At 42.5% G+C, this 25296-nt stretch overlaps 1 protein-coding gene across 9 annotated transcripts in view; it reads left to right on the forward strand.

Annotated features, from left to right (window-relative positions):
- LOC102558169 (heparan-alpha-glucosaminide N-acetyltransferase) overlaps nucleotides 1–25296 on the forward strand; it is a 361824-nt gene that overhangs the window by 285853 nt on the left and 50675 nt on the right. For 8 of the 9 annotated variants that reach the window (XM_059729771.1, XM_059729773.1, XM_059729770.1 and 5 more), the window contains one exon: nucleotides 2842–2928. In XM_059729771.1, the coding sequence (XP_059585754.1) occupies nucleotides 2842–2928 (87 nt within the window). Of the gene's footprint in view, nucleotides 1–2841; nucleotides 2929–6111; nucleotides 6365–25296 lie in introns of those variants that run through there. The other variant, XM_059729778.1, reaches the window with a different exon arrangement.

The following is a 25296-nucleotide window of genomic DNA, read 5'->3' on the forward strand; positions in this document are numbered from 1 at the left end:
GAAAGTGCCAGGGCTGGGATTAGAACTGAGAGACTGGAAGGGGAGCTGGGGTTACTTGAGGTCAAGTGGCCCCGGGGTTACTCAATGTCACTGGTGCTGGGGTGGAAGCAAGGGAAAAAGCCCAGTGGCAAGAAGGACATAGCCAGGAAAGAGAGAAGCAGAAAGCTGAGAGATTGGGGGTGGGGGGAGGCTGGAAATTGAAAGGCAGAAAGCTGGGAGATTGGGGCTGGAAACAGAAACAGAAGGCTGGGAGATAGCTGGGAAATCTTGGAGGAGGGTTGGGAGGTCAATAAGACAAAAATCCAACCTGGGGTTTTATTAAACAGAGGGTGCACACTACACAGCCCCATGAAGTTATTGGTGTACACACACACACACACACACACACACACACACACACACACACACACACACACACACACACACACACACACACACACACACAGAGGTAGCAGGAGAGAAAAAGGCTTGGTGGAGGGATTGAAGTCAAGGTATGTAGGGACAGATCCAGGTCCTTTACTTGGGGAAGGAAGGTGGGTGATAGCTACCTATCCTGGGCTGCAAGTTGATCCTTAATGGCTAGTTGGGGTCTTCTCCAGCAAGGTGTTGCCCAGAGGAGGGTCGCTGGCAGGGCCTCTGGATGGATAGGTGGTGTGGCATGGTGCTGGTCCAGATGGAGAGAGCATCCCACTGGGTCTGTCTTCACTACCCCTTTTATAGGGCAGACCTTCTATGACCTTAGTGGCAGGGGCATGCCCAGGCAAGGGTCAACCCTGGTGTACTGAGCATGTGCATTTTAGGCTAGGACATGCAGTTTCAGGTGTGTGTAATGGTGGGTTGGCTGGTTTCTGCAGCAGTCTTTGTCTTCCAAATCTGGAGCCAGGGACAGTCAATGCAGGGTGATGGTTGGGTCATTCAGAAGGAGCTCTTTTTAGACCTACTGCCATTGTCTGTCAAGGACCCTCATTCATCCCCATTCATTCAGAAACCGATTTACATGAGACTGGTTAGGCATGAGTCATAGGTTACACCCGGGCAGAGGGCACAAGATGGAGGCTTGACATACAAAATGGAAATTTGACATTACTTGACATTACTTTACACACACAGGCCTAAACCATACAGTATTCATATGAAACAATAAAAATCAATAGACAAAAGACAGGAATACAATATAATACAATATAAAACAGTAAAAATCAATACAAACAGAACAGAACACTATTTACAATATAAAAAGGGGCTTATTACAGTATAAAAAGGGGCTTATTACAATAAGAGCATACAACTTGTCTTGGCTTACCTAGTACTACTTGTAATCACTTATAAGGGATAGAGAGGGCAGAGAGAAAGTCAGAAATGGTTAGGGGAAGGGGAGGGAGTGTATTTTTAAATTAAAAAAAGAAAAACAGGGGGTTTTGCTACATTCCTAGTTCTTGCACAATTCATTTTTGGAGCATAAGTTTGGAGGCATTATTTATGATGCATTTAGCATAGAGTGGCCCCATTCTCAAAGAGCATACTTTAAATTTAGTCCCTAAAGAGAGAACATCATTGTAGTCAAACATCTAAGGTATTAAAGGCACATGTTAGTGGCATATTTTACAAAAATAAGTTCAACCTCTTGTCAAGCTGACACGAAATGAAAGCATTAATGGCTACTGCCCTCTGGAAATCCTACTGCAAAGATGTCTTTATAAAGGCTTCAAGATGCATGTGTATTTGGCTCATATTTTCAACAAATTTCAGATATTTCCCTTTGCCAAATGCATCATCCCTGATTTTTCCAGACTGAGCCTAAGACAGTTATATTTCAGCTGTATCTGTATCTCTATCTCTGCAATACATAGCATGAGCAGGAAAAGGATTTGTCCAGGCTGTTTGAAGTGGAGCTACAATCAACTATTATTAACCTATTGGCAATATTGTAAACTCTCACCTTGTCCCACACATTTTCTTTGACTCATAATCAGTCAGTCTTTCTGTACCCTCTTCCTTTTGTAGCTCTTTTATTACCAAGGATATTGTAATGATTATATAACAGCAAAAACCTTTTTTTGTCATTTGCAGTTATCCATTTGGGAGTCAGTTCATGAATTTGCACACAATTCTGTGACTGTTTTTGGTTTGAATGTTCAACGTTTTCATCTACTGTCCAACAATCTAGTTGAATTAAAGTAAAATTATAACCTGACAGAAAATGGGTGCAGCTGCTATGTACCTGGGTTTAATATTTCACCCCATGTGTGTGATTATACAAATGGTTTAACATCAATATGACCATTACATTGCAGTTCTAAAAAAACACATAAATATGCCATAGTAAAAACAACCCCCCCACAAACAAAACAAAACAAACAAAAAAAAACCCAACCCCCCCACACATTCTCTTGGTAATTTACAAGGAAATTAGAAGCTATTTACAAAAAATGTACGCATTGTCTTTTTCTGTCTCTCAGCACCCCAGGCCAGATGTTCTTAGCTAACAACAGTTAATTTGATTATATGTAAATTAAAAATGTTTGTGACCTAATAAATAACCATAGAAATTGTATCTCCAGTGGAATGTACACAGAGGTAATAAAGAGGGGGAAAAAAAAATCATGTTTAAAGGAAACCACCCAAAAAAACAATCAGTAGGCTATAACATACTCAAAAACAGAGTACAAACAGTCTTTAATTTACCCTTTTCATTGCAGTATCTGTATATGATGCTCTCCTGTAAGGCTGGTTTAGCCAGGGTCATCATCCATCTCTTGCCAACATGGTTTCAGACGTCTAGCGTAGGAGTGTCATTGCCTTGGTTTAATGTAAGCATGTATTCTTTATCTCCTTTTGCAGGAATTATACAAAACTACGCAGCCTTTTGATCCTGAGGGTGTTTTGGGTACAATCAACTCAGTTGTGATGGCTTTCTTTGGTCTACAGGTAAAGTCAAAGAGTGTATTTATCTTAAATACAATTTAAGACCCTGTGTTAGCTAATTAAAAAAAGAGAAGTGTACCTATATTTTACCTGTGTCCAATATTCAATTCAAGGCTAACATAAAAGAATCCAGTGGGAAATAAGATGAAGCACTGGAACCAAACCTAACACATCATTGCAGTGGAGAATACCAGTAGTTACATATTTTGCTTGCCCAAGAAATAAAGGCAAAGCCCAAAAGTAACCCATAATGTATCTGGCTAATTATGCGATAATTTGTCTTGAGAAGATTACTTCCCAATCCCAGGTGGTAGCCATTACTAGGCAGGCGTAATAAATGCATGAAACTTTTGGATTACTCCATTTTTGTTGTTTCTTATTTGGTGTATGAGAAGAAATTAGACAAAAATGTGAATATGTGAGCATATTTAAGTAGGCATTACCTCTCCATAAATATTGTTTGCTTTTCTTATAATTTAAACTATTTTAAGAATTCAAAAGTTTATTCAACCATTTCATACAAATTGAAAAAGTGTTAGAATTTCCAGGAACAAATAAGATAAAAACAAGATTAAAACACTTGATAAATAGTGTTTCATAATACTTTTTCACCTCTAATACTTGCCCAGTTAGATGGCTCACTATGTGTTACCTTTCTAATAGACACCTGGGAGAACCATGCCCATTGAGGACCAACTTACCTTTACCTTTAAGAAAGAGTACAGTTTCCAACAGGTGTTAAATATTTTTCAATTTTGATTATCAACATACATGGAAGATTATAAAGTTAGGATGCTTCTCCAAACACAGTCCCCAGTGCTAGTTGGAAAAGACAAGTAACTCAGTAATTTAGGGGAAGAAAAGATAGAGTTGCTTATTTATTATGCTATATACTGAGAACACAGTGGGTATTAGGTGAATTCAGAAATTAAACAAGGTTTTGGAATGTTCTTTAAGTTTCAGTGTATACCTATAAATAAATATAGAAGTGCATGGTTGTGTTAGAGTGATGTTGTAGCCATGATGGTCCAAAATACTTGGGGAGCTAGGGGGAAACCCTCTAGCTATAACAGAGAAGGTTTTCCTGTGGTAAGTGTACCCAGAGGAGTTAGAGATTTTATGGGGATTTATGGGGAAAGAATAAGATTTATGGGGAAAGAATAAGAGACCTAAATATGTGCAGCTTTGCCAAATGACAATGAAACAGGAGCATAATTGTAAATAAATACTTGAAGGATGTAAACAGGAATTAAATTAAAATTTTCCTCCTAAAAAAGGAAATAGGGATTTTTTTTTTTTTTTTACACCAGGAGTAAGGTGAGATATGGCAGAAAATAAACCCAACAAACCCATTAGACTGAATAATAGGGAAAGGTTCCTGTTAAGATACTTTGTTAGACTGTAGAATTGCTTCCTAAGGGAAGTGGTGGGAGTCTTGTATGTTGAGACATTTTAAAACTGGCTGAGAAAAATGTCAGAAGTAGCTCTCTGGTGGGGAGGGGTGGGGGTGTGAGTCAACTGTTATGGGGACAGGGGTTGACTTAATGGGCCTTTTCCACCCATAACTTTCATAATTCACAATTCATTAAATAGTAGGCCTGTGCAAAGTGGCTAGTATTTGCTTCAGATTCAGCCAATTCGGGGAGCAGTGATTCGACTTGGTGATTTGTATCACTGTCCCAAAACAATTCAGCTGCCACCAAATCAGCCAAATCTTCAAATCAAATAGGCCCCACCCCCTGCCACTGGCTTCTCCGCCTGACCCCAGCATCCCAGCACTTAAAAAAAAGCCTCACACTCGCTGACTCTTGCCAGGTTGAGGGGGGGTGTGATCTCCACTGCACCCCACTCCCCCCTGCTGCATGGGGGGGCTCTGCCACAAGCCCCCAGAAGCCCTGGTGGCTGCTTTAGCAGCTAGTGTATGCAAGGGTTTTTTGTTGTTTTTTTTTTAAGAACTGGGAGCTGGAGCCAGGCAGAGCACCATTGACAGGGCTGGGAGAGTGGGTGGGGGATGGGGGCTCATCGCAGAGCCCCCCCGTGCAGTGTGGGGCAGGGGAGCAGCAGCGATTGCCCCCCCACCTAGCAGGAGCTGGTGAGTATAGGGCTTTTTTTTGCTTTTGCTTTTTTTAATGTGCCAGGGCACTGGGGTCGGGCAGGGCAGCCGCTGGCAGGGCTGGGAGAGCAGGTGGGGGTTGGGGGTGCTCGGGGGGCTGGGGGAGCAGGCAGGGGGTGGGACTTGGTGTGGGTCCCCCCATGGTCCCCTCCCCCCTCCTCCAACCCCACCCCCTCCCCCCCTACTTACCGGCACGGAGTCTGGGTCTAGCTTCCTACAGTGGTGAGTTGGGATTGCCAGAATCTGCAAAGCTCTCCAAATTTTTCCAAATTAATTCGGAGAGCTTCAAATTAATTTGGAGCTTTATATTGGTCTCCTGATTTGATTTGGATTTGGAGATTCGGCCACAGAATCGGGCCGAATCTCCCCTGAATCAAATTGGCACCCAAAGCTTTATAGCCCTATTAAACAGTCCCCCCTTTTTGGTGTCATGAGCTACCTCACTGGGTGAATCTCTCTCAGGGGTAAAATGTTTCAGACAGTTTATGGAAACCTTTTATTTCATGTCCCTTCACAGTCTTGTAGTATAACTGTATACCTATAAGCATCATTAGCATTTCTTTATACTGCCTTATGCCCATTTCCCATCAATTGTTCTTCAGCAATAGATTCCATTACTATCATTGCAAAGATTTTTTTTTTTTTGAGAATTGGGAAATCCAGTCAAAATGTGGGTAATCTTGCAATGTATCAAGAGGAGCTTTTAAAAGATACAAAACAAGCATGTCTGCTTTCTAGCATTTTTAAGACTTCAGTTGTTTAACAGATGACTTGTTATGAGGCTGTTAAAAATGGTATTTTTGTGTCATTATTCTAAAAAGGGTATTATTTTAATTCTTGGAAAAGTTACTTTTTAAAAATAATTTTATGACCCGCTTGTGGAAAGACTAGTTACCAGTAGAATTTTTAAACATAAAGCCTGTTAAACTTTATAGGACTCTTGTTCACTAATTTTATAACTGCAGTTAATTCTCAGACTTGTATGAGGTGTCAGTTCTGTCAGCTGTGAGAGAGGATTAGAAAGCAAGTCTGAAGCAATATTTTACCCAGTTTTTTTTCTCATTTCTTGTCAGTGACCTTTCAACAGAGCACCTCCAGTACAGCTGCTGCGTGACATCATGGCATAAACTAGAAATCCCCACAGACATTTGCTGTGTAAATTTCTGAGAGATATTTAAATTCAGGGATTCACTTTTCACTATTTTATTGTTTTAGAGACTTGTAAAATAGTGTTTGGAGAAAAAAGTTGTAGGGTCACTTTAAAATATTTCTTTTGATTAAATAGAGATAAAATATGGTTATTATATATAATATGCTATAATCAATTATATCAGTGTATGAGGTTTTCTATTGCCAAAATAAAACAATTATGCATGAATCACGTGTGTGTGAAAATTAGAACTGCTGAATGCTGTAAATGCTAAGAGCAGAAAGGACTGAAAAATATGACAGATATAATCTCACTACTCTCCTGAAGTTCCCAGGAACCTTTACCCACTGGATTCAAATAGAGGCTATTGATATAATGTATTTGTGACATAAGAGGACCCTTGCTGGCTGCTTCATGAAGCACTTTCTGTCAAGGAACGAGATTGGGTGATATGAACTTTTCCATTCTGTTTTAGAGAGAATAGGGAGGGTCAGTCACTACATGTCTTAATCTCTAAATTCAGCTGATTTTTTCAGATGGCTGCATGGGAGCTGACTGAAGACTAAGGCCTTAGGCCCACATTACATTTGTAGTGCTATATATGCCCTTGAATTGCTGCAAAAAGCTAGGATAAATACATTCAGACTGTCTCTTGTGCCACAAAGAAGATGCATCTACCACAAAAATGGTTGGTCAGCCACAAAAAAGTTCCCATTTCAAACCACCATTCCATCATATGTCTCTCTCCCTCCCCCTTCCAAGTAGGAAGAAAGGAGAGTGCCTACAAAGAGCAGAGCTGCAGCTCTTCCAAGACCTGGGGTGGCAGGTCTGCTCATCTCAGTGAGCTGTCACAGAACCACTGCTGTCCTGAGGAAGCAGGAGCTCTGTGATGGGACCCTGCTGCTATCAGTGTAGTAGAGAATATGAGAATACTCAAGGCAATGAAGTACTGGTGTATATCCAAAATCTCCAGATCATAGGCTCTCAATTTAGGGTTCATGTACAGATATTAGGAAGTTTCAAATTCTGTTATTCCATATTTCTAAATGGATAAGGATGCTTAGAAGGGTGTCCCAGTTGGGAACATCTTATAGGAAGGCTGTATAGATCTTGAGTCAATGCTGGAATAAATTTGGGCTTCTAATAGACAACTCTGAGACCATGCCCAAGGCCTCTGAGGTAGATGATGGAGACTTGTGTGTCTGACTAAAATTCTCTGTTATAAAACATCATTTGATTTGAACATGCTAATGTTACATTTTCAGCACACTAAAATGAAAAGATACCTGTGTTCTCCTTTAATTATGCTCTTTTAAAAATATCTTGACTAATTATATGGGGGGGGGGCTGGTTTGTTGGCAGAAAAAATGCATCTACATATGATATTTCTTTTTAAAAAGTCTGCCCAATCCAAGATAAATAAATTATATACAATTTAGAAAATGCTTTCATACTACAATTTCTGATTAGATTTATGCAAAACACATTTAATCAAAAAATGATCAAAACTGAGTTGCATTTTTACAGGATCCCAAATTGCTTTTAAAAATTGCTATGCTTATTCTCAAAATGGCCGGTGAGTATGAATAACAGTTTTTTAAAGCAAAAAAAAAGGTATTTCCTTATTATATATAGAATGGTCACCCAGAACCTTATGGTTCATGATATCCAACATTTTAGCCACAAGGCAATGCGTGGCAGAGCACAGGTTGTGTCAGCCACTTCAAAAGGTTTCAGGCAGACTTTGAGTAGCCAGCAAGTGCAGTTTGGTCCAATTGGATGGTTACACAACCAAAAGGGGGCCACCAGATTGGAGGAGGACTGGACAGCCCCCTGTAAGCCCAGGCTGTAGGAGCAAAGCTGGCAGTTGCACCTAGGGAGCCAGAAAAGCAACATCTCTCACCCTGCAGACTGCTGCTCCCAGAACACCTGGAGGTCAAAGGTAGGAACTATGGGGATGGAGGAGGTTCCTGGTCCTGGGGCATGACCAGAAACTGCACCCTGCTGGGGCTGGATGGTGTGGTGGGTCTGCCTGTGGTGGGACAGTCTTCAGGAAATGAAAACCAGCATCTCCCCAGTGAAAAGAGAGGATGGAGTGCCTTAAAGCCTCAGCCCCTGCTGCCTTGTGGGTACCCCATGGAGGGGAAAGGCTAGGAGAACACACCCCGACAGAAAAGCAAGAGGTTTGGGTGACAGCACAGGGGCAGGAGCGCCCAAGGCCCTATGCCTGAATATGGGTGAGGCCTAGTGGGAGGCCAAGAGAGGGGTCCAGGCACGTCGACAGACATCTGAAGCCTGAGTGGGCCATAGGCCGAGTTAGGGGTCTAGGCACATCGACAGATACCTTAGGCCCAAGGGGCATAAGGCCCAGGAGCCCAGTGAGGGCCAAAACAGTAACCCAGTGAGAGGGCGGAGTTGTGCCCCAGAGAGGGGCCAAAGTGAGGGACAGAAAGCTGGATGTTGCATAGAGTAGGGACTGTAGGGACCTGAAGTACTGCATGTAGGCTGTCCAGAATAGTGGCCCCAGTGAAGGGGTCAGAGAGGCCAAGGTACATGTGAGCCAGAGTGTGGCCTAGCTAAGGCAGTGGTTCCCAACCTTTTTAGATCATGGACCGGAAGTGACCGTGGACCAGAAGTGACCGCAGACTGGCAAACTGTGGACGGCATACTGAAGACCAGAAGTGACCGGCATATTGCGGACTGGCAGCCAACCCTTTTTTCTACTGAGTATAAAAATGGTTGGCTGCAGGTCTGCAGTATACCAGTGACTTCTGGTCCAGCAGCCAACCCTCCTGCAGACTGGCAGCCAACCCTTCACGGCCTGGTACCAGGCCATTGCCCTGGTGTTGGGAACCTCTGAGCTAAGGGATCAGGGGAGCCAGAAGTGGTTTTGGATGCCATCTGCAAGGCATGGGACATAGTGTAAGGAGAGGTTCAGAGCCGTACATTTGGCATCAGGGCAATAAAATGGGCAGCCTCCTGCATTTTGCATCTATTTTGATACATCAAGGTGTGACAAGCCAGGCAGGGCAGACTGCCCTAGACAGGTGGGTGGACCGATGTCATGACTGGCCTCAAAACAGCCCGTTGTCACACAATGCTAGGCAGACTATATAAGTGAATTTAGATTTTGAACACAGAAGAGGTCCCAGTGATATTTTAAGCACAACTGCCCCCTGGAGAGGCCTTTTGCCTTTTTTTCCCAAAATTTTAATTTCATAAGAGAAATAAAACAATCCATCTGCAGCAATGTGAATTGTGAGTGCTGAGTACAAGGGGACCGACATTCAAAGCAACCCTGAAAAATCAAAGACCACGATACTTTTCCCTCTCAATTCCAAGCACACAGTGTTGTTTGGCTCTGAAGTGTGACCATAAAAAGGGCAGCTTAATAGGGTCTGTGTTTGTTTTTATTTTGAGGGTGTTTATATCAAAGTTACTCACTTTACCAATCAAAGGTTTTTAGTCTTCCCTCAAAAGGAGTATGAAACTGTTGTGATGGGGGAGGCCTGGGCTATGGAGGAAAACATATCCTTCTAGACCAAAAGTTAGACTCATTATGTGTTAAAATATAGATATTGAGCTCTAAACCTCAATAGTAGAATAGAAATAGAAAATGATGAAAAAATAAAATGAAATCTTTTTATCCTACACTTAAATTTTGTTTGAGCTAGATCCTCATGTATACTGATGTACACTGGCTTAGCTCCATCAAATTCAGTGGAGCTGCAGTAGTATAATAATGTGAGGATCTGGCCTTTATGCTTAGTCAAGAATCAGCCCAATATGAACCATGTGTCTCTGATTTTATTTAGTTACGCTACTACTAGCTATGTCAGGGCAAATGAAACTCAGTAAAAATTATTTCACCGAACACTACCAAGCCAGACAAATTGGATAGACATGTTCTGAAGCCTACCTGTATTTCAGGAGCAGATCCTTTTGAATATAGAAGAGTACTTTACAAGTCAAGGAGACAAAGACCATATGTGCAAGCAAACAATGTTTTTCAGATGAGCTAGATGCAGCTTTTGGCCAAATTTTGTGTAGTGCATATTACCTGCCAAGCTTTTAAGATGTCCATTGAAATCAAGGATAACAGATATTATTACTCAATACTTTTCAGTGTTTAGCCTTAGATCATTACAGGAACATTGTATAGTGTGCTGTTATATCATTTACAGTTGTACCTTTTAAGAATTGTTATTGTTGCTTTATTGTAGTGGGTTTTAATTTTATTTGACTTGTTTGCTATATATGCCATATTGTTTTTAGAGGTTTTTTGTTTGGTTTTATCTATCAAATGTCAGTTTTGTAAACTGGTGAACTTTCAAACAGAGCTAGACAGATCATTTGGTTAAAATAAGGCACTTCATTTCCACTGGGACGTAAAAAAACAAACAAACAAATAAACCCCAAAATGGTCTTTTACTTTAAACTCAGTGTGTTCCCATGGCGACCCCCACACATGCACAAAAGAGGCAGCACCTTAGTTGGACCTGGCTCGCCCAATGTATGTAAAGATCAGGCACTTTAATGGGGCTTTTTTGGTGCTTTTATCTAATAGTTGATTGAATCAAATTTAGATAAAAGTGCCAAAAAGCCCTGCTGAAGCACCCAATCTCTACAGATGCTGCAGAGCCAGGTCGAAGTAACACACTGCTTCTTCTGGTAAAGCTCAATTTTGGGGTTTTTTTTAATGTCTGCAAGCAGCTTAAATGTCAGTACTGTTCCATTACAATGGAAAGTTATTTTGAGATTTATCTAAAATATACTACAGTCAGTTGGACTTCAGCAGTAGTTTAACTAAGAAGTTGGGATAGGGGCAACCATGCCAGGTCTGGCTTAAGGGTAGAGGCAAAAAACAGTGACTGCTGCTAGCATCTGTGTATTTTTAAACCAGAAGTCACTATCTCCACTTTGCCCCAGGGGCCTGGGTGCGTTGCTTCACTGCTGAACTTCCAAGAACTTTTTAATCATGTCCATAAATTGCAATGGACTAATTTTGGATATCTTAAGATGAATTGAAAAGAAATATTTTTCTGAACTGTTTAGGTAATCCTGTGTACCTTTCTATATAATTTTGTTCTTCCTCCTCATATGAATAATCCAAATCATAAAATTCTATGACAAAGAGAGGTTTAATTTGAAGCGGGGAATGCTGAGAATTTTACAAAGCATTCTTGTCTTGCAAATTTCCATTCTAGCTGGCAGAGTCAAGAATTCTGGGCAAATGAAATCATACTTGTGGCTTCTTATCCGAATGACTCCCATCTTTTGAATCCTGTGGCATTTACCCACTGATTGTAACAGCTTGATTAGTATGGAAATGTCTAATACAATTAGTGCTTAAAATTTTCCTGTCATCCCTGCAAAGACTCTAAATTTTCAGAAGAAAAGCATGCACATAGAACGTATTCTATTGTTGATTCAGATTTTTAGGCTCATCTTTTCAAATAAAAACCCTGAGCGGTACCTGGGTTTGAAGAGTTTGAATAGAGTTTGAGGAGTTTGTATAGAACGTAAAAATTACTTAGAAGTTGGTAAGACTTCTAAATAACATAACTAGTTGCTCTTGACTATGTTTTTGCCCTAGAATGTAGTTTCTAGGATTGGTTGGAAAACAATAACTCTATTTTGCAGAAAGAAAAAATATTCAAGGTTTTGAGTTCTGTTTTTTTGTTTGTTTGGGGGTTTTTTTGGTGGGGCCAAAAGGAGACTTTGGAGTTTTTGAACAAAATAATGAGCAAGAGAGAGTGGCATGCCACTATGGAATAATCAGTAGTCCCAGTAACAAAGATAAAAGCTACCCTGATGCAATTCTTGGAATCAAAGGACACGTCCAGACGAGTACACAGAATGCACATGGTACATGTGAAAGGGTTCTCTGTGCTGTATATTTGCAGCATGGAGGCAAAATTAGATATTGAGAAATCCCGGTAGCTGAAAAAAATGTAGGGGAAAAAAAGCAGGATATCGCACGTGGTTGCAGCATGCACCACCCAAAACCAGAGACTGGCTGGCCAGAGCCATACTTTGGCTGTCGGCTAAGTTCCGCATGCCCAGATCACTGCCGCTGCAGTTCCAGGAGGCAGGACCCCAGCCAGGTAAAGCTGCAGGGGCCACCCAGGTGCTGGTCCCAGCCTCCCCTGCCCTACCTGGGGCAATCTGCCGTGCACCAGAGCGTGCATGCAGGGGCATTCCGCAGGAATGAGTTGCTGAGACACAATTATGCACCGCTGCTATTTTTCCTTGGGAAATGCATGTGGGCACTCATCTAGACATGCTCAAAAAGAGCAGATGCATAGACTTCGTTCTTTTCTATTGGCTCTTCTTCCATGCTGCCTGGGAAATGTTCCAAAGAAAATTTAGTCAAAGCCAAAACATTTCTGCCAAAGCATTTTGGTTTTGGTGATTTGTTGGTAAAATATTTGTGATAAGCTCTAAGAGTTTTTCACGATGCAGAGGATACTCGGCTGGTGCAGACTGTTAAGGCTGGATTGGTAAAATCCAGATAAGAATCTACCCTTCAAGCTTTACATATTTTAATAAAGCCTTTGAGGTGTTTTCCAAGTACTGTGATGGATGTGGAAGCACTGAGGTGAGTTAGGTTATACAGCTTTGTGAAGCTGTGACAGATTTTGTTTGTAAAAAGTTTCAAATGTATTTTGTGGGTTTTTTTTCCCCCAGTCTTTTCCGGTCATCTCTGCTAAACAACTAGTGAGCCCCTAGCTTCTATTTTAACACCTATTTCTCCTGTGTTATATTAGAACACAATTTTAACCACTTACAATTCTCGGCAAGTACGTAAGGGGACACTCTGCCTCCCAACCCCAGAACTTAAAAAAAAGAGAAGGCCTAAACTGAATATTATAAGTTTTGTTAAGACCCTTAACAAAAAAAATGTATGCTTAAATTTTTGGCTGAATTGGGTCCTTAATACATATTTTTACCATTTCATAGCTTCATAGTTGGTAGGGTCGGAAGGGACCTGAGCAGATCATCAAGTCTGACCCCCTGCCATGGCAGGAAAGAGTACTGGGGTCAAATGACCCCGGCAATCTTCAACATAGGAATGTATGTAAGTCTTTATTCCATTGATCATGTATTATTTTTCACAGGTATATAAACATATTCACAATTAATTGCTGTCACTTTGAACAGGATTTCCCTCATCTGTTTATCATTTGACTGCTGATTAATGTTTTAATTGCACTAAAACAAACATTTTCTAAAAAAAAATGCATTTATTTTAAAAATAAAAAGATTTCTCAGTCTTTGAATTACACTTATTGAGTGTAACAGCCATACTTTTAATCTTTGAAAGGATAATATTTTAGTTGGAAAACTTACTGTTATTATTTTTACAAAATGCTCACATGGTATAGCCTTAGTTGACAATTGCCATTAAATTGGTTTGAAATGATCATAGTTTCACCCATACAAACTGGCCCAGAATGCAATGCACACATTGTTTTTGAAAGGCAGAATGAAGAAAAAATGTTCTTTGCTTCTAGTTAAGTACCTGAGTAGCAACCTAGGGAGCTAAGCCTGCTCATTGTTGTACTCCCTGTGGGTCAAATGCAAACTTCACTTGTGATTTTCACTGGGTGTGTCTACATGAGATGCTTTACTGTGTAGTAGCATAGTTTACTGCACAGTAAGCATGTATGCCTACACGTGCACATGCTTACTGCACAGTAAACCTCACTAATCAAGAGTAAATTTGATACCTGCAAATGCAAGTAGCAAATTTACTTTTGATTAGTAATAGTGCAGTAGCACTCATGTAGATGCCTGACTGAGATCACATCTGCACCTGATTAGCCAGCCACCAGGGAGTGGGAGATTGCTCCCTGCCCCTGGGAGTTGCCTGCTGCTGGGACAGGCTCCACCACTGAAGCCTGGGTGGGGACAATGTTCTCCTGCCCTGGCAGTAGGGAATTCCAAGCCCCCTGCTCCAAGATTGTGATTAGGGAGCCTGGGGTGGGATCTTCCAGCCCCTGCTAGAAGGTCATTATTGCCCAGCCCCTGCTTCACCATTGTGATCAGGGAGCAAGGGACTGGGAGACCCTTATATCCCAGTGCCACCTCCACAACTGCAGGTCTGGTGCTGGGAGATCCTTATTTCCCACTCTGACCTGTGTGGTCTTAGGGTGTAGGCTGGGAGACCCTTATCTCCCAGCCTCAGCTCCAAGGTCACCGGGCTTGGGGTAGGAGACCCTTATCTCCCAGCCTGTTCTCCACCTAGCTCTATGCTCTTGGAGCTGAGTGTGGAACAAGCACCCCAGCCTCATCCCTGCAATCATGGAGCAGGGCTGGGAACTGTCCTGGTCAGAGGCAGTCTACCAGGTGGGGCAGCTTAGCAGCAAGATGGCTACTAGTTGCTCCACCAACAGATTGGAGCAGGGGGCTGGGACCTGCCCATCCCCTGACACTCTTTCCAAATCCTGTCCCTGATCGGGGAGCCAGGAGACCTCTGTTGCCAGGGCAGGGGGGCATTGTCCCTGCCCTGGCAGCAGGTTGCCCCCCGAAGGCAGGGTGAAATGTCCCAGCCCTGGCCAGGAAACAGCTGCCTCCTGTCCCAGTGCCCTCTGCTAGCCCCTGGGCTAGCACCCAGAGGGAGCCTAGACCTTCCCTTGGTGGCTGCACGGCCCCAGGAAGCGAGAACAGTTTGCTACCATTAGCAGCAAATCTGCTCTTGCTTCCCTGTATGTGTAGATGCCTGCCTGGGAGCATTTACTTGTGAGTAATTTTCTCAAGAATAAATAGATCCCAGATCAAATGCATGTATAGACACACCCACTAGTAGGCAGCAGAAACTGTGCTTACTCTATTTCCTCACTTATTTCAATTTCCTTAACTTTTGCATGAGTTGCCAAAAAATTGGCAATTATTTTGAATATTAACAATGCAGTTGTTTAGAAAATTGTTTCTAAACCATATAAAAAATTACATAGGGCAAATTATACCATTGATTAATCTGGACAGCCTCTTTGCTCTATCAGAGGTGAACAGGTATACCAAGAGTATAATTAAGTCTGCAGAATCTATGTTATTGGTGATGGATACATCAATTGCTATCTGCAAGACAAACTGTGGGGGGGTTTCCTTCTGAAATTTTTGTAAGTGGTAGTTAGAGGAGAGGCAGAAATCCTTTTAATTTGAAAGTGAGTGCTTATCATATAGAAATAGTTGAGGAACAGCAACCAGAAATCTTCATTATGCTGTTTTTGCTGAGTCACTTTTTCAAGCAGTGCATCAAAGTAAGAAAAAGAAACTGTACACTGAGTTCCTGCTCAGTGTTTCTGACAGAAAAACATCTGTTTCTCTATTACCCAGTCATTGCAGGTGTGTGTTTGCTTTGCTGCTAAACAGTTTAATGTGATGAGTTTTTGGAAAAATGTTGTGTTGGAAAAATTGCAAAAAATGTGACTGGCCCAAGTCAGTGGGAGAACAGAAAAATGGCTCTTTTGTTTTGCACAAACTCTGTGTCTTGCTCAATCTCTCCATTGCATAGTTTTCCAAGTACCAACTGCTTTGTTTTATTCCCTTGGGTGACAACCAGCCATGGTAACTGTGAAGCGCTCTCAGTGTCAGCAGTGTAACCTGACATCACCCACCAGGTGTTGTCTGTAACTGGATTTTCTCCTATGCCTTTATCCCTTTCTTCTGGAGATAACAGGAGACTGGGATGTATCATTCAGCACACTTGCATTAACCAGCCTGTTAAACAGTGACTAATGGCCATTTCAGGTTCTGCTGAAACTTCACACAGAGTGCCAGGAGGCTCCCATTGATTGACGATTTTTTGTCTGGCTTTTATTGGAGCTTCAATACCTAATGACATGCTGGCATTCATACTCCTTCACTTGCTTATAGAGGGAATGACATGAGCCAAGTTGTTGAGTGCTGTGTGGAGGTGAGTGACATCAGTCTATCACGGCAGAGTTTTATGTACAGTTTCCCAAAATTCTGAACCTATTTACTAATGTTATATTATAACCAGCTGCCTTGGCTTATCAGTATTTTACTCAAGTTGCCCTTCCATCAGGCAAGATCTGGGTTTGTCTGTATGTCTCAATGTCTAGAGTGGAAGGTATGTGGCTCCATATATGAGGGTTATATCATTCAGGCTTGCCCAGAGAAAAAGATTGTCTCTGTTGTTACTGTTAATGGAATATCCCCAATCTTGATGTTGACAACTGAAGTCACTCCACATAAGGTCATGGTCATAAATAGGCAGGGATGTGACTGACAACAGCAAAGGATAGCTTGTGTATATTGATGATGATTGTGTCATTGACCTGGACAGCACTCCATTCCATTGCACTCTGGGAGGTGTTATGTCCCATGGTAGTATATGGCAGGTTGTTTCTGATGAAGGTAGCAAAGCCATGGATCTTGCTAGCTACAGAGTCTGCAAGGCTGTAGCTTGAGAACTTCATCTTCCATAGCTGTTCTATATGTGTTTCTTGTAGGAGGACTGTATGTGCTTTCATTTCTCTGGTGATGCATTCCAGCACTAATTGCTTGAGCGAGAGAGACCATCAACATTAAGCTGAAGAACAGTCAGGCTTTCCCTCATAAATACAAGTTTGCTTTGGCTCATCATGTAGTTAGTATATCAGAATTGGAAAGCATAGCATATCGAAATTGGAAAAATCAAAAGTCTGATTGCCTTGGTTTTGATGTTTAGTTTCACTTTATAGCTACTCATGGAAGACACTACAAGAAGGTAGTCACTATTGTCTCCCCAATAAAAAAAAGTTTCCTTCACTTGACAAGTTTTCATAATCTCAGCATAGACTTATCAGCATTGACAATATGACTTTTCAGTCCACACCAGCTGGAAGCTTGTGACCTCTGGGAGCAAAAGGAAGTCCCCCCCCCCTTCCCCCAGGTTTGCCTGGAGAACAGATATGGAGCACTAACAACAGAGAGGAAGAGTGCATTCCATTTGTGGATGAGGTCAGACCAGGAATCCCCAAGATGGGGAGTATTGAGATCACTACCACAAAGAGAAAGCAGTGGGTGGTGGTGGTTGGAGAATCCCTTCTGCGGGGGATGGAGGGATCCACCTGCCAGCCTGACCTGTTGTCCCAGGAAGTCTGCTTCTTGCCTGGAGCCCTGATTTGAGATGTCACAGCAGGATTACTGAGACATATCCATCCCTCTGGCTACTACTCTATGCTGCTCATTCATGTGGGCATCAGTGATACTGCTGTGGGTAACCCTGACCAGATCAAGTGACTACAGAGCTCTGGGTGCAAGGATGAAGGGGACAGAGGCACAGGTGCTGTTCTCCTCTATCCTTCTGGTCAAGAAGGGCCCTGGCAGGAGCAGATGCATCCTACACATCAATTCATGGATGTGAAGATGGTGTTGCCAGCAGGGATTTGGCTTCTTCTATCACGGGATGTTGTTTAAAAAGAAGGATTGCTAGAAAGAGACAAGGATCCACCTGACAAAGAGAGGGAAGAGCATTTTTGCAGACAGGCTCACTAATCTAGTGAAGGAGGGCTTTAAACTCGGTTCGCCAGGGGATGGAGACCAAAGTCCTGAGGTAAGTTGGTAGTGGGAGACATGGAGGAAGCAAAAGGATGAGGGGGCAACAGAGAAGGCCTCCTCATTCTTCCCGAGGAAGTAGGGCAATCAGCTAGTTACCTCAGATGACTGTACACAAATGCACAGAGCCTGGGAAACAAGCAGGAAGAACTGGAAGTCCTCGCACAGTCACAGAACTATGATGTGATTGGAATAACAGAGACTTGGTGGGAGCTCGCATGACTGGAGCACTGTCATGGATGTGTATAAACTGTTCAGGAAGGACAGGCAGGGGAGAAGAGAAGGAGCTGCACTGTATGTAAAAGAGCTGTAAAATTACTCGGAGGTCCATAGGAAATTGGAGATAGGCCTGTTTGAAAGTCTTTGGGTTAAGGTTAGAAGGGAGAACAACAAGGGTGATGTCATGTTGGGAGTCTATTATAGACCACCAGACCAAGCAGATGAGGTAGATGAGGCTTTCTTCAGGCAACTAGCAGAAGTTTCCAAATCACAGGCGATGGTTCTCATGGGGGGACTTCAGTAACCCTGACATATGGTGGGAGGGCAATACGGTAATGCACAGGCAATCTTGGAAGTTTTTGTAGAGCGTTGGGAACAACTTCCAGGCGCAACTGTTGGAGAGACCAACTAGGGGCTATGCTTTTCTTGACCTGCTGCTCACAAACGGGGAAGAATTGATGGAGAATGTAGAAGTCAATGGCAACTTGGGCAGTAGTGACCACAAGATGATTGATTTCAGGATCTTGACAAAAGGAAGTAAGGAGAGCAGCAGAGTAAAGACCCTAGACTTGGGAAAAGCAGACTTTGACTACCTCAGGGAATTGATGGGCAGGATCCACTGGGAGGCCAGTTTGAGGGGAAAAGGAGTCCAGGAGAGCTGGTTGTATTTTAAAGAAACCGTACAGATGGTGCAGGAAAAAACCCTCCTGATGTGCAGGAAGAACGGCAGATATGGCAAAGGACCAGCTTGGTTTATCAGAGAACTCTTCGGTGAACTTAAACACAAAAAAGAAGCTTATATGAAGTAGCAGCTCGGACAGATGACTAGGGAGGAGTATAAGATTGTTATAATGTATATACCTTAGACTTCCCACATACAATAGCTAAGCAATACATGTACACTGACAATGTTACCATAGTAGCCCAAGGAACTGACATGACAGAACTGGAAAAGATACTGGTACTGACATGGAACTTATTTTGAACTCTCCCCCCAAGTAGTGCTTAGAGCTGAGCATCAATAAATCAGTATCAAGAGGAAGGTCAGGGAAAACATGGCTCCCTAACTGAATGAGAGGGGCAACCTAATGACAGATGAAGTAAAAGCTGAAGTACTCAATGCCTTTTTTACCCTTGTTTTCACAGGCAAGATCAGCTCCCAGACAACTGCACCCAGTAGCACAGTTTGGGGAGAAGGTGAGCAGCTCTTAGTGGTGAAAGAACAGGTTAGGGATGATTTAGAACAGCTGGACATATACAAGACATGTAGCTGAATGCAAAGCATGTGAAGGTGCTGAGAGAGTTGGCTGGTGTGATTGAAGAGCCACTGGCCATTATCTTTGAAAGCTCGTGATGATCAGGGAAGTCCCAGACAACTGGAAAAGGCATGAATGACACGTGCCCCCAACGGCTGGGAGGGCATGGTGGTGGTGAGCGGGGAGCTCCTGCAGATGCTGCTGGTGCTGTCGGCGGCGGGGAGGCGTGGGGGTGGCGAGTGCTGACCAGGGGTCAGCGACTACCCGCAGACGCTGCTGGCAGTGGTGGTGGTGGTGGCCAGCGGCAATCGCTGGCTGCCTGCAGATGCCACCAGCGGTGTCGGTGGCGAAGAGGGAAAGGCAAGCAGCAACTGCCTGCAGGCACTGCTGAAAGTGTAGGCGGTGCCTTTTCGTAGGGGGTGCACTGCCATACTTAGGGGGTGCACATGCACCTGCGTGCACTCCCTACACATTGCCAATGGAAAAAAGCAAATATAGTGCCAGTCTTTAACAAAGGGAAGAAGGAAGATCTGGACCCAGTCAGCCTCACCTCAGTCCCTAGAAAAATCATGGAGCCAGGTCCCCAAGGAATCAATTTCTAAGTACTTGGAGGAGAAGAAACTGATCAGCAGGGATCCTGGTTTTCTCTGTTTAAAAATCCGAAACACTCTGATTAAAGAATCCCCAAATCCATGGTTTTTCACAATTAAAATGAAACACCACTCTGTGTGTGTGTGTGTGTGTGTGTGTGTGTGTGTGTGTGTGTGTATAAACAGATGAACACAATGTTTTATTGATACATTTACAATTTTAAAGCAATTTAGAAGTCTACCAGTGCTTCGATCATAATAAAATAAATTCTAAATACCTATATGAATCTATGAATATATTTTGGTGTTTGATTTTAGTTTTTTTTATCATGGAAAATCAGAGCTTCCCCTGCCCCCTTTGCTTCCCAGGATGTGGGTCAAGCTGCAACTATCCACCCTGCTGCTTTGTGGGACTAAGCAGCCCTGATACAGTGATGCCTTACCCTTGCCCATGCTGTTGCCTTTCACTCCCAAGCCACAGGCCCCCACCAGCCCTGCCAATGTCCTTCACTGCCAACCCACAACTCCCTGGCCCTGCCAGTGCCCCTCATGCCTGACGCACAGCTTCCCCATTCATATGGTGCCCCTCATTTCTGACCTGCTGTCCCCTACCTCTGGTCTGCCAGTGTGTGAGGAATGGGTAGAGCATGTGGGGAAGGGGGGAGTGGGCACAGGAGATGCATGAGGAGGTGGAATGGTGGCATGTGCTTCATGAATTTTCTGCACCCACAGTGGGGTGCACAGTTGGTGCTAGGCTGGATCAGCTCTGGGCAGGAGCTGCCATTACAGATGAGCTGGTGAGACTTGGTGCTGGTGGGAGTGCTGTGCTGCCAAGGTGAGGCACAACAGTGAGTGGCATAGAATTGTGCTCCCTGCTGCTGCCCGGTGGGCAGGGGGTGCCTCACTTTGGCAGCCATCATGGTGTGGTGCTCCCTCCCATGCCAGGTCCTGGCCGCTGGGCCATGGAAATGGCTCCTCTGGAGCTGGTCCAGCCCAGCTGCTGGATGTACCATATTTTCTTCCATCTGTAACATTTAAGTAAAATTCCATTGTGATTAAAACAGGATATTTATAATATTGGTAAGAATCAACTGCCCAGCTCAATATACAGTTGTATTTATGCACCGTGCTTTTAATGGATCCAAAGACAAAATTCTTTAAAATATTGTGCTATTAAGTGTAAACAGATTTCAAAAGGCCTATACTATTTTATTAATTAAAATATGTGTTTTTTCTCTGCAAACAAAAACAAAACAAACAAGGCCTTATTTTACAGCAGTACTGTAGAAAGCTCTCCTCCCCCCCACACTTTCCTGAAAGCCTGTTAGACAAATTGAGCTGCTCAATCCTGAGCTTGGTGAATTCTGCGTCCACTCCTCTGCTTTGAAAAGTGATGATGTGTCACAAAAGACAGTTATTGATAACCATCATGGCAGGGTGATTACATTTTCTCACAAACTGAACACTACAGAATGTAAGAGTTATTGATTTAAATGGTTTTGCTTTGCTTTCCTTTTCTCTTCCTAAAGCACGGTATTTGTGAAGGCCACAGCAACAAGATGGATTTTCAAAAAGATGGTCAAACTCCCATTTGCTTTTCCTGGGCATTGGCCATCTAACTGCCATTGGCACTTTTGAAAATGTCTCTCATCATGACTTCCCGCATTAAAAACGTTTGTAGCCTTTTGTTGCAGGCTGTGTATGGATGAATGAACTCTTAGGAGATATGCACCTTGCTGGAAATGGTTCATCAAAGAGTTAACTGAAGACTTCATTAAAAGTAAAAAGATCCAACTCTAATCCTAAAAGAAAATGCCCGAGGCTTCTTCCCATTTCATTGGGCACTGAGAGGGTTCACTACCTTTCAGAATTGGGCCTTTACTGATTTTTGGAAAAGGAGTGATCTATTTTTCTACATACGATTTATATAATTCCACAGTTTTCTGATAATGTTCTAAACTGAACCTCCCTGTTACTTTAGGTATTTAGTTTGGGAATAAAAGGTAAAAGTAAATTGTTAGAGATCCATGGGGTAAATGAGGAGACACTATCCTTCTTTTCTTTCTCTGTCTCTGTTAAGCTGTGTTAAGGGACAGCTCCTCATCCTAACATTGGGTATAAGTAACTTGCTTGAACACTGAGAAACTGTTTAGGGCCAAACCTTGGTGAAACAAAGGCATAACTAGATTTTTGAGTGCTTCAGGAAGGAGCTGCATATGGGGCAAAATGAATAGCTGTGCCCCATATATTTTAGCAGGCCTATTCAGGACAGGAAGATGTGTACTTGTCCATACTTTAGAGTAGAATCATTGAGGCTTTAGAAAGTATCAACAAACATTTCTAGAAAGGAATAGGTTTCTTTTTAAAAATGGCTTACACTTGCACTAATTTATTCTATTTGCATTAATGGGTCTACTTGGCACTGTTTCAGTAACACTGGTGGAGTTTTATGCTTACCTTCCTGGACTACTTCCTCCTGAAAGTGGTGTGGAACAGAGCCATGAACTTGAATTCACTTTCTGCCAAAGAATGCATTTTCAGTGAAAACCTCTTGCTTCACAAATATCTTGGGTAGTTCTCACATCCATAGTTGGCCATTGGCAGTTCTCAGTTCAGTCTATTAACTGGAAAATATCTCACCTTAATGTCGGGTGATAACAGTCTGGCTTGAAAATTTTGAACTGTAAGTGGAAACTGAGTCTGCTCTGGAAATGGAGAACCTGAAATGACTCATTCCAGTAAGCTCCTGAGTAGAACATTTCCCCCTTTCACCACTTGTAAGAACCAGATAAATATCAGAACCTTTTCCTTTCCCAGTTAGGCTTCCTGCCAAACATTCCTAATTCTAGAGAGGGTTGCTGAATTTTTCTGTGGAAGGGAAGGGAGGAGCACAATTAAAAAAAATGTTTTAGAAACCTTGTGCACAACATGGTTCTCTTTCTGCTGAGGCTGCATTTGCTTCTGCTTTTCCCCCTACATGGAAATTTAGGAAAGTGGAAAGGGCAACTTCTTTCAAGATCCATTTCAGAACAACAGATCATGAGAAAGCTCTTCATACGTATTGTCTGAGCATCTCAACAACCTATATCTACTTTCTAGCGATAGCTGTTTGCTACAAGCAATAGCATGCAACTGCTCTTCTTAAAGAAATAATTTATTTAACCGGGTCCATGTGAAGAAAAAGTAGGAAAGTAAAATTAACTTACCAGATTTGAAATTTGGCTATACCAGAACTCCTTTGTTCAAAGCCCTAACTTTTCCACAAAGTTCTTCCAGTACTCTTAAGATTCATCTCTGCTTAGCTTGTGAAATTAAACAAGGTAACAGCTAGAGGTGAGATGGGATCCTATAATTGGATGGGATTTCAGGGTCAGAATGTGTTGGTTTGTGGAAATGGAAACCTCCTCCTTTGAAAGGCAAGATGAATGGGACTTTCAGCAATATATTACATTCAAAAAGAAACTTTTCTTTGATGCTACTGATCTTGTGCACATTTGAAAACCTAACTCCATGTTTAAAAATGTGCAGATCAAATGTTTGACCCACAGAACTGGGAGCCAGGAGTCTTGTATTCCCTTCCTGGTTTTGCTGTAGGCTTCCAATGGGATTTTGAGCAAGTCCCTGCTTCAGTTGTCACACATGTAAAACAGGGATACTAATTATTTTCTTTTTCTATTAGAGAACCAATTGCAAATAGGTCTTCTGTATCTATCTTTATGGGCAAATACAAATAGTCAGAAGCCTGAGGCTGAACTGATTCAGTCTTTGCAGGTTAGTCTAAGCTGCAAAGATTAAACTGAGAAACAACTAGACATACATTTACTTTTGATTCAGGAAATGCAGCCACATGCCTACAGTGGCCCAGACCAGAAGCCTGGGGGTCGGGGTGGAGAGGGCAGAGGTGGTGCTAGAGCACGGTTCTCTGGCTATATGTTCACTTCCTCTTCCTGATGCCCCTGAGGTCTCTGGGATTTGCAGTCCAGAGTTACAGCAGCAGGACACTGCAGGGTTGCTCATTACTTCCTCTTCCTGTTTCTGGGTGCCTCAGGGATTTGTAGTCCACAATCACAGACAGCAATAACATTCAGTAAGTTTACCAGGGCAGGGCGGTTCTGTACTCAGGGGAAGGGAGGTTTAGCCACTCCCCCACAGCCCTTCTGTGCTGAAGCAGATAGCCCAGCCCAGCAAAACATGCTGGGGGACTGTGATTTAACTTGAACCAGGAAGGGGTCTGAGACAGAAGTTTTATAAACCAGTTTGACCCATACCAGCTAAGTCTGATACTACATTCAACTATGTTTATCTTAAACTAGTTTCAGTAATTTTGAAACTGGTTTATGTGCACTGAACTTCTGTTCTGTTACGGGTTTAAACCAGTTTCTGATTACTTAAACTGATTTATATGTAATTTCTGCCCCTAGCCTATATGGGTTGATTCAAGTGATATGAATTTGGTGCACATCTGATAAGCATGAGGCTTAAGGATTGCATTGATAGGATGCTAAATAAAAAAAACTAACAGGTAGGCAAAAAAAAATCCCCTTTACAGCAGTTTTCGTGCTAAAAGTGTATACAGCAAGCAAGCACTGTGCCAATTTATGGTTACACTTGTGCATCCATCCTAGGTTCTGCTTCTCTTGCTACTCCCTCACTGGGGTTAAATGAGCAGAAAGTGCTATCAATACCAAACTGTGTGGTATGAATAAATATGCACTAGAGAGTTGGATGTTGCTGCCAAAACTTATGTTTATCCAAGACCCAGGCCTCCACAATGGAAAGATGTTTTTAATTAGGCATGTGATGACAAGATCAGGAAGAAAGGCACTCATTTCCAGTTAACAGAGTCCCACAGCTGTTGTGGGAAAAAATATAGAACTGTAGCTTTTGGGAGGTGAGTGAGACATTGGGTAGAGTAGAAGACTGGGAGTTCAGGAGTTTTTGGGGTAAATCCTTGGCAGGAGTAAAATGCTATTGGTCTGTTCACTGGTACTGATGTTGTCCTTTGGGGTCAGGCCAACTCTCAAGATCTCAAAATTGCACTGTTAGATGAGAGGGTGTGACACAATTGCACATGCACACACTCAAAAATAAATTAGGTGCATACACACACACACAACCAACTCAGGCACATACACATCCAAGATTACCAACTTAGGCACGTGCATACCTGTCACCAATTCAAGCACACACACACACAAAATTGTACAACAATCAGTTGTCAATACCCACATACTCAGTATTCGTACACGGATCACTAATTCGTATATCACGCACACGATGACATATGTATATATATATGTGTATATATATATATATATATATGTGTGTTCATCAGTTCACATACATACCACCCACCTACACATACACACAGGTGAGTTCCTAACTTGGATGGTACAGTGTGTGTAGGTGTGTGCTTGAGGTACTTGGGGAGAAGGTTAAGATGAGAGAGAGAAAGTTTAAGGAGTGAAATTTGCT

Source organism: Alligator mississippiensis, chromosome 6 (assembly GCF_030867095.1).
Source record: "Alligator mississippiensis isolate rAllMis1 chromosome 6, rAllMis1, whole genome shotgun sequence".
Taxonomy (NCBI): Eukaryota; Metazoa; Chordata; order Crocodylia; family Alligatoridae; genus Alligator; species Alligator mississippiensis.